The sequence below is a fragment of the Cibotium barometz genome, chromosome 36 (genome assembly GCF_041138505.1).
Source record: "Cibotium barometz isolate CiBa-2024 chromosome 36, ASM4113850v1, whole genome shotgun sequence".
NCBI lineage: Eukaryota > Viridiplantae > Streptophyta > Polypodiopsida > Cyatheales > Cibotiaceae > Cibotium > Cibotium barometz.
Window position 1 is genome coordinate 31,427,674 of NC_141081.1, and position 17,149 is coordinate 31,444,822.

At 46.6% G+C, this 17,149-nt stretch overlaps 1 protein-coding gene across 2 annotated transcripts in view; it reads left to right on the forward strand.

The window, feature by feature from the left end:
* Positions 1 to 16,799, forward strand: part of LOC147617789 (amino-acid permease BAT1 homolog) — a 42,421-nt gene extending 25,622 nt beyond the window's left edge. The window contains exons 6-7 of one of the 2 annotated variants that reach the window (XM_086776039.1): positions 15,298 to 15,480; positions 15,984 to 16,799. In XM_086776039.1, the coding sequence (XP_086632165.1) occupies positions 15,298 to 15,480; positions 15,984 to 16,460 (660 nt within the window). In that variant the 3' untranslated portion in view covers positions 16,461 to 16,799. The remainder of the gene's footprint in view (positions 1 to 15,297; positions 15,481 to 15,983) is intronic. The other variant, XM_086776040.1, reaches the window with a different exon arrangement.
* The last annotated feature ends 350 nt before the right edge of the window (positions 16,800 to 17,149 follow it).

Here is a 17,149-nt window from a genome sequence, read left to right on the forward strand (position 1 = left end):
CGATGATCTTCGGGCCTTTGGGGAGGTAATTCACCTGGCAATGAATCAGCAAAACAGTCGTTGAATGCATTAAGAAAATTCAGCCTATCATTAGACATAGCATCCACATTCTGATGATTTGGCACAAGGCTATCACGAACAAAAACCAAGTACGCTGAAAGACTCTTTTTCATTGCTTTATTAATTTGGATGTGTGATACAAGTGGGATGGAATCCCCTTCTTTGCCAGCATCAATAAAATGCATGCGGCCTTTATGCATAAAAGAAATCATATTAGACTTGTAGTCTTTGCAGGGCTCAAGCCTATGGTGCCACGGCTTGCCCAACAATACATCACATCCATTCAGTGAAGCAACTAGGAAATGCTCATTATCAAGGTAGCCCTGTATATGGATGCACAACTTCCCTATCAATGGGGTAACCTGCACCTCTTTACCAATAAATGCAGCTTCGGCTTCAATCTGAGGTCCCATATGCTCGACCTCAATACCCAATGCAGCTGCCATTTGCATAGAGATGAAATTATCAGTTGCACAGTCATCAAACATGAATAGTGCGGGCTGATCCTTGATTTGCCCCCAAGCCTTGCAAACCATTCGCTCTTTTGCATCATGACGTGTATTTCCTTGCACATCAGGAACTGCATGTACATTAGCCTTGGTCTGCTTGTCCTCATGCTTTGGTTTGCGATCTGGGCATTGTCGAAACATGTGGTCTTTGCTACCACAAGAAAAGCATTTTCCATCCTTGGCATATTGCTCTCTTTGCTCCGGGGTTAAGCCGAATTTGTTCTTCCTTGGGCCCTGATCTTTAGATGTGTTATTTTCAGCTTTACCACCCTTGTAGGTCTCCCGGAAGTTCTTTTTAGGTGGCTGTCCACCCTTTTGCAAATTTGGGACAGCCTTGTCTTTCCCCTTTGAACCTCCTTGATCCTGTTTAATCTTGAGCACCAATTGCTCCGTAGCAAGAGCAGAAGTTGTGAGCTGTTGCAAAGTATATTTCGGGTGCAATTTAATGCCCGAACGATATGCTGGTTGCGGTCCAGAACGAAACTTCCTCTTTCTTTCATCCTCAGTGATTTGCATAAAGGGAGTTACTTCCAGTAACACTTTCCAGAACTTGTTAACATACTGTTGCATGCTTTCATTATCTCTTTGTTCCAGCCTGTCCCACTTTTGAGTGAGAGTTTGCTCCGCATTTGGTGGCAAGAACTGAGCATAGAATCTATCCTTAAATTCCTTCCAGGTGCTAATAGGATCCTTGGTGATCTTTTCAGTGATCCACCAATGAGCAGCAGTCCCTTTCAAAAACATGCTAGCATGGCGTACTTTTGACTTTTCAGTGAAGTCCTCATCACTAAAAGCAATGTCGAACTGTGCCACAAATGCTAACACTTTAGAAGCATCATGTTCACCATGAAAAACATCAAATTTAACAGATTTGTCACCTGCTTTAAATTCCTTGAGCTTTCTGGCATGAGGCTCATGGTCTTCTCTTTTTCTTTTCCCCTTATCCAACGGGGCAGCCCTATTTGCATGGGCTCCATGGGCCGTCATAGAAATTTCATGAGGCACGAGGGCATGTGCTCCACGAACTTGAAACTCAGATGCATGTGACTTACCTGCATAAGGCAGTGTCTCTCCATGAGACAACTCAGAAGGCAAAATTTTTCTAGAAGCAGACCTGTCACCCTTACTATGAGATACATATCTTACATGCATGTGACTTTCATGCCCTCCATGAGCACTAGCATACATATATCTGTCAGGCTTTGTGCCTTGCGGAGAAGATGCATGTCGAGAGGTGACTGTCACCTCATCCTTTTGCATAAAAGATTTCAGCCTTTGAGATGCGGGATCTCCATGCTTCAAACGAGGTGGATTTCTGAATTTCAGCTCTCCGTCGTCCCCCTCTTTAATATCACCTTTGCGGAGGAGGTAGGCAAGTGCCAACTCCCTAGCTTCTTGCCCACTTCCCGTGCCATAGACTCAAAAGTTACATCTACCATTGCATCAGCTTTCCTAGCTTCAATGGCACTTTGCAGATGGGGATCTTTATGCAAAAACTTTAACTCTTGCTCTTACGCCTGCAAAAGTTTTCTCATATGTTCCATTTCAGCCCTCATTGCATCAGGCTCTTGTTCAAGCATGACTGTCTTTCCTGGAGACAGTTGACCCTTTGATTCACTATCATTAACCCTTTCAAGGGGCTTGTGTCTTCCTCGCAGGGCATCAGACCCACGAGAGGCACTAGATGGACCCCTCGAATTTGGCACTTCCAAAGGGTTGCCTTGGCTGTCCATTGTGTTTTAAGTTTGCTAAAAGCGGGATGTCCAGTACACAGGTTCGTTTCCCCACTAGAAAGAGGGAAACAACCGTGCTCTGAAACCAATGAAACCGATCCCGTCAAGTGGCAAGACTCCGTTGGACACCCACACGCGTAATAGCACAACTTTAAAACCACAAATTTGAAATGGACAACTTAATACAACTTGAAATTGAAATGAAATGAAATAGAAAGATGGACACCAGCACTGGGGCCGGAACGGGCCGACCCCCCCCTCAATATATGATATATTTATTGGGAGTATTTAACAAATACAATGCTCCATGGGTTCCAAGAACCAGATGATGTCCATGTACATATGAATACAGTACCAAACAAATAGGCTCAAAGTCGACGCTCGAAGTGGATACTCGAAGCAGAACGACCACTAGTGTGGTCTAGTCTCTACGGTCCTGTGCTTTCACTGGACTCCGCGGAGAGCGCCTCACTGGTGTTCCGAGACCACGCACAAACAGGCGCTCTCGTACTAACGCCTGCCTCTCCCGATCTCAACACCTTTGGACCGAGGTTCTCCAATAGAGCTTGGACTACCCGGTAGCGAACGGGTGTTGGCCGTATAGGGAGTCGGGAATCCCTTATCAGATTTAAACACAAAATACTTTACTTAAATCTGAAATTCACTTACTTGTGCATGGCAGATAGAGGACCAATACCCGTGGTATTTGTGTAGAAGGTGTAGCCACCCAGGAGATGTGAAGTCCTCTTGTAGCCGCCAGTGGAGAAGACGTGCAACCTCTTTCAAAGAAGGAAATAGAGAGGCAGCCTTAGGAGAGGTAACGCCTTGCTGAAGAAGCAGCCACCTTGTTGAGATGGCACAGTCGCCTCGTAGAGAACTTAGCGCAGCCACCAAGACAAGTACCACCGCAAAGGGCACAGCCGCCTGCTGTGAGAGAAGGAGCACCCACTTGCAAGGGAGGCGATGCCTGGCTGCAGCGTGGAGAGAAGTTGGTGTGGAGGAGCAGAAACGTAGCCTAAACTGTGGCAGCCGCCTGTGAGGATGGGGAGGCGCCTGGCTGCACTCTTCGCTTTCTGTAGTGCAGAAAGAACAGTTGCCGATTGGAGGTTTAGAGTAGTCGCAAGAAGCGTGTACAGCCACCAGCCGCCTGTAGGGGTATGCGCAGCCACCTGTAGCATATACAGCCGCCTGTAGGTGTACAGAAGCACAACAGGTTCAGCAGCCGCCTGTGGGGAAACATGCGCAAGAGAAATAGTCGCCGACAGTTGATCTTCACGAAGATGGTGGAAGCGAATCGCCGGGTGATGGGGCACAAAAATGGCACGACGTAAAACATAAAAACCTGGTCTTCCTATGGAGTGACAGTCCCATAGGTAAGACACAGTTCCAGGCACGAGCCTCCCTTTGGAGTGACAGTCCCATAGGCAAAACACGGCACGAATACTGGCTCTTCCATGGCGTGACAGTCCCATGGGTCGAACACAGTCCAGGTCATACACAGGTGGCACCAATCTGGCTCCCGTCCATGTCATCAAAATACTGGCCAAACCGGGCTGGCCTCAAGTGAACGAGACACAAAATCTGGAGATGGACCAAATAGTTGGCCAATTGGTGACAATAGCCTTCGAACCTGTAAAAAAACGCAGAGATGCAAGAAGGGGAAGCCATTGACCTCTTCTCTTGTTCCCTCACTCGCACGAAACTCCTCTTCACTCTCTCCATCTATGCACGGTGTTGGTGGTTTCTCCATTCTTCACTAGGGTATGCTAGGGTTCCCTCTACATTTTTCGCTAGGTTATTCTATCGTTTTCCTTCTACTGCACAGAGGTACATTCTCCCCCCCAAGATGTTTTCTTACAATGAAAGAACGATGCATGCATTAGGGTTTCGCTAGATTTTCTGAAGCCGGAACTAGGGCTTCCCATTGACCTTCGCGGATCTTAATCTTTGAGCCTCCAGCATTAAAGCAAAAGGGCTCCCCGTTTACTTGCGGAAGATGCATTTGCAATGTTAGCAGAAGAGTCAATTTACTGATCACTCATGGCACGGTTTACGACGTAACCTTCTGGATTCCTCATCACCCCACAAGCCACCCCGACTGCTAATTCCGCACTCTCCGCAACTGCTAATTCCACCAGCCAGCTAGACTGCCATCTCCACACACCACCCGGATTGTGATTCCGCCAATCACCCAAACGGCCGATTCCACAACCCTCCACCACTAATCTCATCTTCCGCATTCCACACCACACCGGGATTACGCAAACCCTCCGCCACCCTGATTCTACACCCCGACTCACTGACTCCAACACCCCCCTTGCTAAACCCAAACAGCGGATCACTATTCCGCTTGCCAACCCGGAAGCAGATCAGTCTTCCGTGTGATAAACTCAGAAGCGGATCAATCTTCTGCTTGTGACCCAGATGGCAGATCATTCCATCCGACTGGTCAAAATGGCCGCCCGGGGACGGGGGGATCTACTGCCCAAGTCGGACACGGCAATCTTTTGAAATGGGGACGGACAATCACGCTGAGTAAGGCAAACAGTAGCGGTGTAAGAGGTCTAACCAACAATCGGATGAACCAACAATCCAGGTCGCTTGATGTAATTGGATGGGTGGATAGACACGGATTAATCTACCTTCCATCTCTGTCTGTTTAGATTCAGTGCTGCTCTGTTCCCTGAAGCAGATCCACGGATCTGATCCTACCACAGTTTACGGCAACAAAGGCAGAGCAGAACTAGCTACTCCTGGTACCAGGCGCTCATCATAATCCACTCTCCTTGTGTTTCGCATGGATTTGCCCGGGAGCCATCATGTCCAATACTCAGGCTGCAGCACCCGCCGAGATCACACTGACCGGACTATCCAGATTGTCTCAACTACAAGCCAAAGTGGACAGCCCGATTCGATCAGATCTGGACGCAAAGTATGTGCTGTGTTCCGAACTGTAAAGCAGAATAGACTTGGCTAATGGGTCAGAGAGCATGCAAGCATTGTGGTAGCAAGCAACATCGATCTAGTGAATGTGTGACCTGCAGGCATTGTGGCCAACATGGCCATGGAACCAATGACCGCTTATACCATGTATGTGGCCAATGCAGATTCCAAGGTCACAGCTCTCGGGTGTGCCCAAATGCGTTGTTGGAGCAGTTTGAGAATGTGCAGCACTGATGGCTCAAGCGGAAGGATACACGCGATATTGACCGCCTTCTGAAGAGTAAAAAGGGCTTAAATCAGCTTCTTAAAGATGTTGCCTCAACCGTGGAATGGCATTCCCAACACCCTCGAAGAGGAGGCCCTTGTTGCAAAATATAACGTGCTGGTTCCGCCCAGCGTCTGAAACGCTAACCAAGACTGGTGGAGGGACCAAACGGTGACAGCTTATGCCATGTACCATCACTAACATGGGGAAGATAGTCAATGTGCTGCTGCTGATCATCTCTTCTAGTGCTGATTTTATGGCTCTGTTTTGGGGCTGTTTTGGGCTCCGTACCGGCCTGTTTTATGGACAGTTTATGAGCTGATTATGGGACTGTTTTGAGACAGTTTGTCAAATGGACTTTGGTGCTGTGTTTGTATCTTGGCACGAGATAGTTTACGTGTGCAAGATTTGTGCTGAGGCTTTGTGGAAAATCCGGTGTTGTGTTCACCCGCACCTTGGTATCTTGTAAAAGCTTCTCTATCTATAAAGAAGTTCCTAGGGGGGCCGGCCGTTCCGGCTCAATGCGGTGTTATTGTATTGTTTATGGTTCTTCCACTGTGTTATCATGCTCTGTGTTTGGTATTTGAAGTGCTGGTCTATTATTATTGTCGTACCGGGTTTCCACTATTTGTGAGATAAGCTGAATGAGCAGCCTGTCCCTCTTCTCGATGAGGATGATGCCATCACTTCCAGAAGAAGCCCATACCCATGATGAACCAGATGTATGGCACATGTTCTCACCAAGCGGGGCAGTAGAGGTCATGAACACTTGGGCTGAGATGTTTCCAAGTTCCGGTTTTGTACCTCCTACATACCAACATCTGCATGATCAATCCGGATTGGGTTTTGGCCTAGCCTTGGAGCAGGTGTTGCCGGGTGGACAATGTCCCCATGTGGCAGATGAAGATCATGTATATGAGGATGCCCATCCTCTAGCCAACAGTCCGTCGAAGCAAGCTTTTGCACAGTCTCCATCCTATGCACAATTGAGGCTCTTGCTGCAAATGATGCATGTGGGGAAGGGTTGCCTTGGGATCCTTTCAATTTGGTTGATGATAACCTGATGGCATTGGTGGCCCACACGGAGATGCCCCAGTTGCAAGCAGAAGTAGTAAATGCTCATGATGCGGGTCATGGTGATTCCGCTGACCTAGTGGTTCATCCGGAAGATGATGTGACCAAACAAAACGAAGCAGAATCAGTAGATGTTGCCCACAAGAACCAAACAAAATCTGAATATTCAGTAAAAGTTGCTCAGTGTCCTGGTGGATATGGCATGGATCTTGCATATATCCTTGCGAAGCGGAAAGCTCTATGTGATATGCATTCCATAGAGTCATGGTCATCAGATGCTACCCAAGAGAATGGAGGACCATGTGCTGATGCAGTTGTGTTGGATCTTATTCCTAATGCTCAAACAGGTTATGCATCCGATTGGTCAGCTAATGACATATATGGTGGACCGGTGGTATGTGCATGGAAGGGGAAGGAGGACGGAGATGTCCAGGCTGCTTCCTTGAATGTGCATTGCCTTGAACCCCCATATTATCATATTAGGGCTGCTGTGGATCAGGATGATCTAGTCCCAAGTAAGGAGAAGGTTCTCATCAAATGTGGGTTTCTTGCAGAAGCACAAGAGGTGTTCGATACACTGTTAGTTCGAGAGGCAGTCTCCCGGAATGCTCTAATCTCTGGATATGCTGATAAAGAGCTCAGTAAGGAAGCATTGGATTGCTTGGAACAAGTGCAATGTGCCATGATGGCAGAAGTAAGAGCAAAAGACAGAGACAACCCCGGCAGGGAGATCTTCCGAATGCTATGGCTGCCTTGGAGCAGCATGATAGGGCAAAATTGCCTGTATGGAATCTTGAGAACTTGTTGAGGAGCAACAAGCTCTTTTTGAGATTGAAGATGATGCCGATCTAGATGAGCAGAGGGGGCTGGACAGCCCCATGACACCAAACACAACGCTCAAGGAGCAGCTTGGTTCCCGGATGCATGCTCAAATGAAGGAGCAAGATACATACATTGTGGATGCTTGCATGAATGAGCACTATGTTTGCCTTAAGGACGCTCGCATGGATGAGCAGGACGGGTTGCAGCATGCACCCATGGATGAGGTAGAGGGTGAGGCAACGGAGGAGCTGTGTGGCCAAGAGAGCCCAGGAATGCCCTCGCATGTCCAGACACCTCAGATGGATATGCAAGACAGCATGGAGGACGATCTCTAGGATGCTCGGATGCATAAGGACAAGGGTGAGGTTGGGGAGGAGCAGAGTGGCTGCGAAAGCCTAGAGAAGCCCCAACATGCCGAGACCCCTTGGATGGATAAGTAGGTGGATTACCAATATGCAGTTTATGCTCAGATGTTGAGCAGGGGAGTTTCGGATGATCCAGATGGTAGTTCTCACCATGATGATGGGATGGTTATGGTGAAGGTTGAGAGAGCATGGAAGGAGCATGAAAGCCGGAAAGAGCCAAGTGATGCCCTTGGATGTCTCTAACCTTGCATCAGGTTTACCGTTTCCCTCATGGTGCAGATAGTCCAGAAAATCCAATTTCCAGTTTCGGTCGAGATGACGACATAGACTAGTTTGACATACTGATTGCCAATGACGGACGGAGTGCCTGTCCATGGTGATAGCCTTGCAAAGGTTGATGCAACTTAGTTTGACACCTTGCTAGAGGAGGATGTGGATCATATGCTTGTATGCCGGATGCAGTGGAGCATGGATCGAGTGCTCTTGTTGAGCCCACATAGCATCATGGAAATGTGGATAGAATGCTTAATTTGCTGCTTATGCACACACTCTTGTGCTATTTAGCAAAATTCTTCGGAGATGATGTGCCATGTTCATCATTTCAAGCTCGAGGTGTTGTGCCATTTGGAATACCTCAGCATGTAGCCGATGTCAGAGCTTCATCGACATATCTTTTTGATGGGCAGTGTCAGGCTTACCCCGTCTCTACTCCGTGCTAGTGGAGTGTGGACATTCTTGTGACCACATGGTTTTATGTTTTCATTTTGTATGATCATGGATGGATGGCCTTGTATCTAATGGGTTCCCAGCCCTGGCATGTTGCCATGAAATGGTTGCAATGTACTTGCACTAGCTACATGATATGTGCGCGACACTGGCATGACCCTATGATTGTGGGTTCAAGCCGTTGGATTGGGAATCCGACCCACCGGTGTGCCAAGTGTTAGCCCGTGTGCGCGCACTCCATGTGAACCACCCTTAGCCGCCATAACAGTTCACCTTCCCTACCTACCTTATGTTTTGTGTGTTGTTGTGTATGGAGATTGAGTCATACACTATGGATTTTCAGAGAGTTGCAATGGAGACTTTTTCTTCTCTATGTTTCCGTCGCCTAGACTAGCTCCTTGAGCTAGATGAAGAACACTTCAAAAGTTTCTTCATCACCACCACAGTCGTCCAGAAAAGAAGAAAGAAGTGGATCGACCGCCACTCTAAGTTCCGCATGTTCAAGGAGGATGATCCGGTTTTGTTATTTCAATCTCGCATGGGTCCACATCCCGGAAAACTGAAGCTCTGGTTGATGGGACCATTCTAGATAGTGGAAAAATTCTCTGTGGCACTTTCCTACTCGGCACACTCAACAGAGAACGGTTCCAGAAGCCCGTCAACGGCTACCGCCTATGACCCTACCACGCGCCAATGCCAGCGAATCCCTTCATCGATGTGGTAGCACCACTAACCCACTACCTGGGTATTCATCACCTTGATGAGATGGCACCTCTCCGAACAATCATGAAAGATTCATCTCGAGTATCGAGCGATGTGATGCAACCCCATCAAGACTTGTCAATCAAACCAGTTACCTTTATTTAAATCCTCGCATACTCCAATTATAGATAGTGTTTCTCTCTGTTTGCATGCAGAACCTCTTCTCGCTCAAAGCATCAACCTTTCGGCTACAACTACCTTCGACATTCTCTCTCGCAAATCACCTGCTCTCTTCCCAGGCATGGTGACCTTAGCACCTTCCGACGACACCAACGCACCACAGTGGCAGCACACCACCGACAACCTCTGCTTCCAGCACAGCAACACACATGAGAAGGACCAGCTCCTAACTGTCGAAGCCGAAGTACCGTCCATTCCAACGAGCCGAGTTCCTCCTCCTGGTTTTGGGTATAGCAGCAGTGGTTACCATGAAGAAGGTGGCACATATGGTGGTTTTGAGGTCCGCAAAAGGGTTTCTACAATGAAGACCAATCATCTCGTAGCAGCGGTAGAGACCTTTACAACAACTGGAGAAGACGAGGTGGGCCACGAAGAGCATTGCCTTCTTCGCAAGACTGGAGATCACAACTTATGGCTATGGCAACCTGCTGCAAAGAAGTCACGGTTCTGAGTGGGGGCGAAGTCCCTCTAAAGGGAGAAGCCAAAGAAGCCAGCATTCTGACAGATGGAGGACCAGCAACCATGGCAACAGAAGACCAGATGCAAGAGGCCAGCAAGGTTATGAAGCTACTAGTAGTGATAGTGGCACGGAGAAGCAACAAGACACGTGGGCTCCTCTTCAAGGATCATGGGCAACTCCTTTGCCTCCTCTGTCGGTGTTGTTACCTAATGTAGCAGGGGTGAGGCACAACCATCCTGACCTCAACCAGAAGAACGCACCACTTCAACCTCTAAAGTAAGTGGTGGAGTTAGGAAAGCAGCAGAAGCAGGAGAAACGGTCTTGCCTGCTCCATCAAGGTCTGTTTTGACTCAACCCCAAAAACCTCTCCGAAACCTAACCGAATCACAAGAGAAAGCAAAAGTCGACATGGGAATCCTGCAACTACGAGTTCTGCTGAAGGAGTATGCCACGACTCTCAAGAACAACTATGACCAACTGCAAGACAGGTTAATCACCATGATGATGACCTACAACAAGCAATAACAAGGCGACAAGCAAGACAGCAACGAGCTCCTCGCCATGAAGGAACTCAAGGCAAACTTGCTCGGAAGAAATAAGTACTACCCCAAAATTTCTCTTCCGGAAGTCTGCTTCCGGAAATCCATCCCCGAAATTCACCTCACGGAAGGCATGCTTCATCTTCCGCCTTCCGAATTCGTTCTTTTGCCTCAAGGGCCTGGATGCTCCTGCCAGGGGTCATTAGTAAAGCCTCTGCTAGAGGCCATCGGTGAAACCCCTACTAGCTGTGATCAAAACTCCCCCATAGTGCTAAGGAGCATCTAACATTCCGGACACCTACAAAAAATTTTGGGTTCGGGTCATCGGATTGGGAATCCGACCCACCGAGCGTGCCAAGTGTTTGCTGTTGGCCAGCCTGTGCCATGGGCCAGAGCCGCAAGAGCTGTTGGGCAGCCGCCCTACATGTCAACACTGCCAACGGCACTTCCTTAACACCAATCGACGCACCTTAATAACAAGGGAATCATAGTACCAACGGATACTTCAAGCAGGCAGTATAAAAGGATGGATCCGGAGCTTTACAAGGTTGGCTGACATTTGTGTAATATATTTCATCTTTGGGATAAAGCCACACTATTCTTCTGTTTTCTCTATCATGTATATGTGTTTCTTTCCTGTTTGTGTCTTTGTATATTCATATCCGTTCATATATCGTTGAGTAAGTTTGTCTGTTAAGTCATCACGTCTTTGTATTTCGTTCAGTAAGCGATCACCGTAGCCTAAAGGCAGTGTCTGTTGTCGCATTGTGTTTGTTGCCACCTGGTGTATGCTACGCGCATAACCAGTGAATCTCAGGAGGTTGCTCGGGAGAATAAGCGGCCATTCCCTCGCCCACATTTTTCACGGCCATGAATATCTAGAGATATTCACGCGCCAGAAAAATGTCTGAGAATCAACAGATATGATGCATGTTAATTACAAAGGTCATGTTTATGGAAAGATGCAATTAAGAACAAATGTTAGAAAAAAAAAAGGCCTAAAACACTACACTCATATTTCACGCATGAACATCATGTAGAAATTCACGACTAACAAAAGTCATTTTTATGTTGGTAAGATTATTAGAGATGCTAGAAGGTTTTTTCTGTTAGTTTTGGATGGGGGTCAATCGGCGTGTTAAGGGTTTTTCTCGGGCGTGAATATGATATTCACACCAAAAATTGAGGGGTGAAATCAATATGTATATTCTCTAGAGGATGCTAAAGATCCATTTAGGGCATTTTCCCTCCCTTTTAGGATGGTTGATTTGGCGTGAAAAACCAAACTAGTTTTGCTTTCTTTTGTTTTGAAAAGCATGACATGCTGGCCTAGCCCTTTGGTGCATGTTAAACCACGGCTTTCTTGCAAGGCGAGGGACATAGAGAAAGAGGGGAACATAGTGAATGTGGATTAACACAAAGTTTTGTTGAAGGCGGGACATAGAGAATACAGATCACAGTCACACACCCCATCCACAGCCTACAAGCAGAATACACAAGGCAAAAAGATTAACCTCTACCTCACTATGGACGAAGATCATTTTGATAAAGCTGTTGAGCAGGGAGAAGCATCGGCGATGGAGAAGTGTCATGTGCATGAAAGATGCCATGGACATTCTCAGATGCTGGTCCAGAAGTGGCAGCCAGATAAAGAGTATGAGAACCAGATAGAACCAGGATTTATGGAGCACAGAGTGCAGATTAGCTAGTATGGACTGGGAGAAGGACAAGGATGCCCTATCGGCTGCATGGTAGAGCTGTCGGCTGATCCAGATAAGACTCCAGGAGCTATCGGCTGAGGCGGCTGTGCAGGCATATCTATGTTTATAAATTTTATGATTATTTTTGTCCAGTAGGCTGGCCGACTGCTGGTCGGCCAGCACTCCAATTAGTCCAAGAGGGTATAAATAGCAAAGTGTGCTCATAGTTTGATTCATTCATTCCTTTATGGGGTGGATCATTAGGGTCCAAGTAGGGACTAGACTTTTGGGTGTTTATCACCTTTTCTTCAAGGCAACCTAGGGCTGTGGACTGAGTACCTTTTTGTACCATAGTAATATACTGAATTTCCAACATATCTCTCTCTCTCTACTCTCTCTTCATGTCTGCGTTTTGCATCAGCATGTTCTCAGTGGTGTTTAGGGCTGAAAGAAGACCCCCAGAGCTTCCGCGTGTTACATTGGTATCAGAGCATCAAGCTCAGCAAAGCTAAACACTGATTCAGTCCCATATGATGGTGTATAGGTCCAAGGTACAGGAAAGTACACGGATACGAAGCCCAAGGCAAGGAACACAGAATCGCGAAGAGCTCCTAGAAGGTTTGTTGGTGGTGTTCCACAGAGCCAGAGGGGATGGCAGTCCTGTGAGCCAGATAGGTTCTCGGGCAACAGTCCCAAGGGAGGATTATCCTCCAAGGGGTGATGTGAGAGTGCCAGACTCATTTCTCAGGAATGAAGACCAAGACAGTGTTCAGAGTCAAGGCAAGAATGGATTGGGGACTGGAGGGAACAGATGCATGAATATTATTCATAGTCAGAGTGGTTTTTGAGACCGGGCTGGGTTTTCAGTGAAAAGGGTTGCCAGAGTTGGATGGATGACAGAGGGACTCCGGGAATAGAGTGGGATGATGATAGTCATCCAAGAACAGGTTGGAATCCCGTCATCAAGTTTAGCAGAGGGGGATGTCATGGACATTCTCAGAGACTCTCCAGCAGAGGTAACCAGAAAAAGACCATTAGAGCTAGGGATTTGGAGCACAAGATACAGAAGTGGACTATGTGGACTTGGAGCAAGGCCTGGAGGGCATGAAGAGGATGTCCTGTCAGTGCATTAGAAGAGAAGAAGGTTGTCGGCTGCTCACAGAGGTGGTCGGCTGAACCAGAGGACAGGGCGGCTGCAAGCGCATCATAACAAGGGAAGAGATCCAGTCGGGCAGCGCTGAAGAGCATTTAATGCATATTTGACTGGCCAACCAGCAGTCGGCCAATATACCAATTGTCCAAGAACCCTATAAATAGCAAAGTGTGCTCATAGTTTGATTCATTCGTTCCTTTATGGGGTGGATCATTAGGGTCCAAGTAGGGACTAGACTTTTGGGTGTTTACCACCTTTTCTTCAAGGCAGCCTAGGGCTGTGGACTGAGTACCTTTTTGTACTATATTAATATACTGAATTTCCAGCATCTCTCTCTCTCTACTCTCTCTTCATGTGTGCGTTTTGCATCAGCATGTTCTCAGTCGTGTTTAGGGCTGAAAGAAGACCCCCAGAGCTTCCGCGTGTTACATTTTGATAAAGTTGTTGAGCAGGGAGAAGCATCGGTGATGGAGAAGTGAAGAAAGCGTAGAGAGATTTTGAGAATATGGGCTAAAAAAGGAGGACATACAAGTTTAAATACAAGCAATGAGTGACAAGTATGGGCAGCTAACTCATAAATAGAGGTGGGTGACACGTGTCAGCTGGTTGTGGTCAATGTTTTTCGTGCGTGAAAAACATTGTTCACGACCGTGAAAATCCTACTTTTTCACAGTAGTGAAAAAGGGATATTCGCGTCAAAATTTTATTCTTTTTTTTTACTTTTGACCTGATGCAAAGCTTTCCCACACCCTCTGGAACCATCTTGTTACCTCAAATCATTGTTTTGATGCATTTTTTGGGGGGTGTAAAACTTAAGTTACTCGCAATCCTACCGGTTTTTCACATTTTTTTTTATATGTTAGTTTGAGCTCAGCTTATAAATTCCAAGGTCAATTAGCGACAGTCTACATGATTTCCTTTGGCTTTGGAACAACTTTTTTGAGCGTGAAAAACTTGGGAATCTCACGGTCATCAATATCTACTTGTTTTTTACATCAAAAAAACTTTTGAGGTTGCATCTTTTGAAGCGATTTTCTCTGCCCTTAGGGACTTGTTGGGTAATCATTTTTTGCTCAAGAAAATAACTTTTTTAGGCGGCGTGAAAAACTCAAGTTACTCATGACCATGAGTATCTACTGGTTTTTCACATCCACTGCTATGCATTATATCATGTCCATGAATTCATAGGTTGATTCCCCTGACCTTGTGATAGCTTTTGCTTGTGCATTGTTCCACCACTCGACTTAGTCATCACGCCCCCCTTTTTTTTCTAACAGTTTTCTGAGCCTTGAGTTCTTTCACCATCCAGTTTGTGGCATCCTTTCCTTATCTGGTTGCGGAAGGAGGTTTTCAGGGAAAAAATTTGGTAGGCCAAATTCAGACATTGAAGGTTCAACAAAAGCTTCCGATAGACAGCAACCCGTGAAGTGTGCCTTGTGTAAGATTGACAGTGTACTTGAAAATGAGAATAATGGCACCTTTCTCATCTCCATGTCCTTTCTCAGGGATCTCACCTAATTGTGAAAGTGGTCTCCCTTGTATAGCACAGCCAGTAAATGAAAGAGAGGGATCCAAATGACATGACCTGTCATGCTCTCCCACAACTCTGATGCAACATAACTCAGTGTGGTTAATAAATTCTTACTGAGGGCCCAAGCTTCTAAGGCAATTGCATGATGCCACAACCAGCACCCCCTTTTGCATCCTTCACACCTACTGTACAAATCTTCTCTTCCACCTGCTGTACTAACATCACTGTGAGGACTACACGCTGCCATGCCAGCACTATACAACCGGTGTGATATCTCCAGTTGTACAGTGCTGACATGGCAGCATGCTTAGTCATGCACAATAACAAGCAGCGGGAGTTTATCTACAGCATCAGACTCCTTGATGCACCTTTGATGCACCTTGCTCTGTCTCTATGTGATGATATCCATCTGTCATTAAAGAGTGTTATGCTTTCCTAAACTGCCAAACACTAAAGTTGACTTGATAACTTTCAGGATCCACAGTATTTATATGATCCAAACAATGAGACAGCTGGAAAATTTGTACCAGCCCAGATACTATTTGATGCATTTTATGGGCGTTATCATAACGTACTAGGGGCGGTGTTCATGCTTATTATTATATGGGGTTCTTTTTTCTTCGGTGGTCTCTCAACCACCACGAGTGCTGCTCGAATTGTAAGTATATCTAAGTTTGGGCCAAGTAAAGTATTATAAATGTGATCTCTAAACAAGGGAGAAAGAAGGTAGTCTCTAAATAGAACAGCAATACTACCCTAGGGTGAGGGAAGAAATGTGGGTGGGATATACAACAAAATGGTATTATTTTATGTACATGCATGCACATATGCAAAAAATGAAATAATGAATGCATGCAGACATGCAAAAAATGAAATTGATGAATGCAATCATGCATAAAAGGATGAAATTTCATTGTGTGTCCCACAGGGTAGTTTTTTGCATGTAAGCATGCATACATGCATGCATGTGTGTGTGTGTGTGTGTGTGTGTGTGCACGCGTGCACGAACGTTTGTATGCATGTATGAATGTTTATGCATACACGCAGGTATACATACATGTGTGTACACACGCACATACATGCATGCATATATGGATATGCATACATGCGACAAATGAAATTGATGAACAGGAAATACCTTAGAATGTGCTGGTTGTGCAGGTGTATGCTTTTGCTCGTGATGGGGGGCTCCCATTCTCAGCATTATGGCGGACGCTGCACCCAAAAAACAAGGTACCAGCGAATGCAGTGTGGCTGTGCACAGCCATTTCAATCGTGATGGCCCTGCCCATACTCAAGCTAAGCGTACTCTTCACAGCAATGAGCTCCATCTGCACAATAGGTTGGGTGGGATCACATGCGGTGGCGCTGTTTGCGCGCATGACAGTGCGCGCAGAGGCCTTCAAGCCCGGACGCTTTCATCTGGGGAGGGCGGGTCGTTCGGTGTGCGCGATTGCCTTTGCATGGGTGTGCTACACGTGCGCCGTCTTCTTGTTGCCCACCGAGTATCCCATAGAGTGGGGAACTTTCAACTATGCACCTGCTGCAGTGGGCTTGGTCATGTCCTCCAGCATGCTCTGGTGGTCCTTTGACGCTCGGAAATGGTTTAAAGGTCCCCTCCGGAACATCGACTCATGACGCATCCAACGCTTTTTTTAGGTGGCCATCTTCTTGTTGGGAAGGTGGATATATACCATCACCTGAACAAGCGTGCCATCCATCCTGTAGTGGATCCCATCGTGTAGTGGTTCCCATCTTCTTGTTGGGAAGGTGGATATATACCATCAGCTGAACAAGCGTGCCATCCATTGTGTAGTGTAGTGGTTCCCATCATGGAACCCAACCTTTCTACCAACTCAACTACACGCCCGTCGGCCAAGAAGGTGGTCTTCTTTACATCTCATGTGTAGCGCCCCTAACATTTTTAGCTCGATTTGTAAAAGCTTCTTATTTCTGAAGGCATTTATCTATACACACACAATGCATCTATGTTATATGGCTTTCCCACGGAGCAGCTAGGCATAGTTCAGGTAGATGAAAGCATTCACACAACTCGACGCTTAGGTGCTACTAGTTCGGGCTAGAGCCCCTTCGAGAATATGATAAAGATTATTGCTTTAATTACTTCTCCCCTCTTCAACCCATCATTATAAGGTTTCATGTAAAGTTCATGAAAATAGCTTCCCACAAACACCCACTCTACCTGGCATGGTAGGTCTTAAATTTTAGGAGCACTCCTACTTCTCTTCTCCACTTCTACTTCCTCTCTAATTAGACATTATCATACATGAGAGTTGCTATTTGGGGGATATCACTAGTAGGGGCAC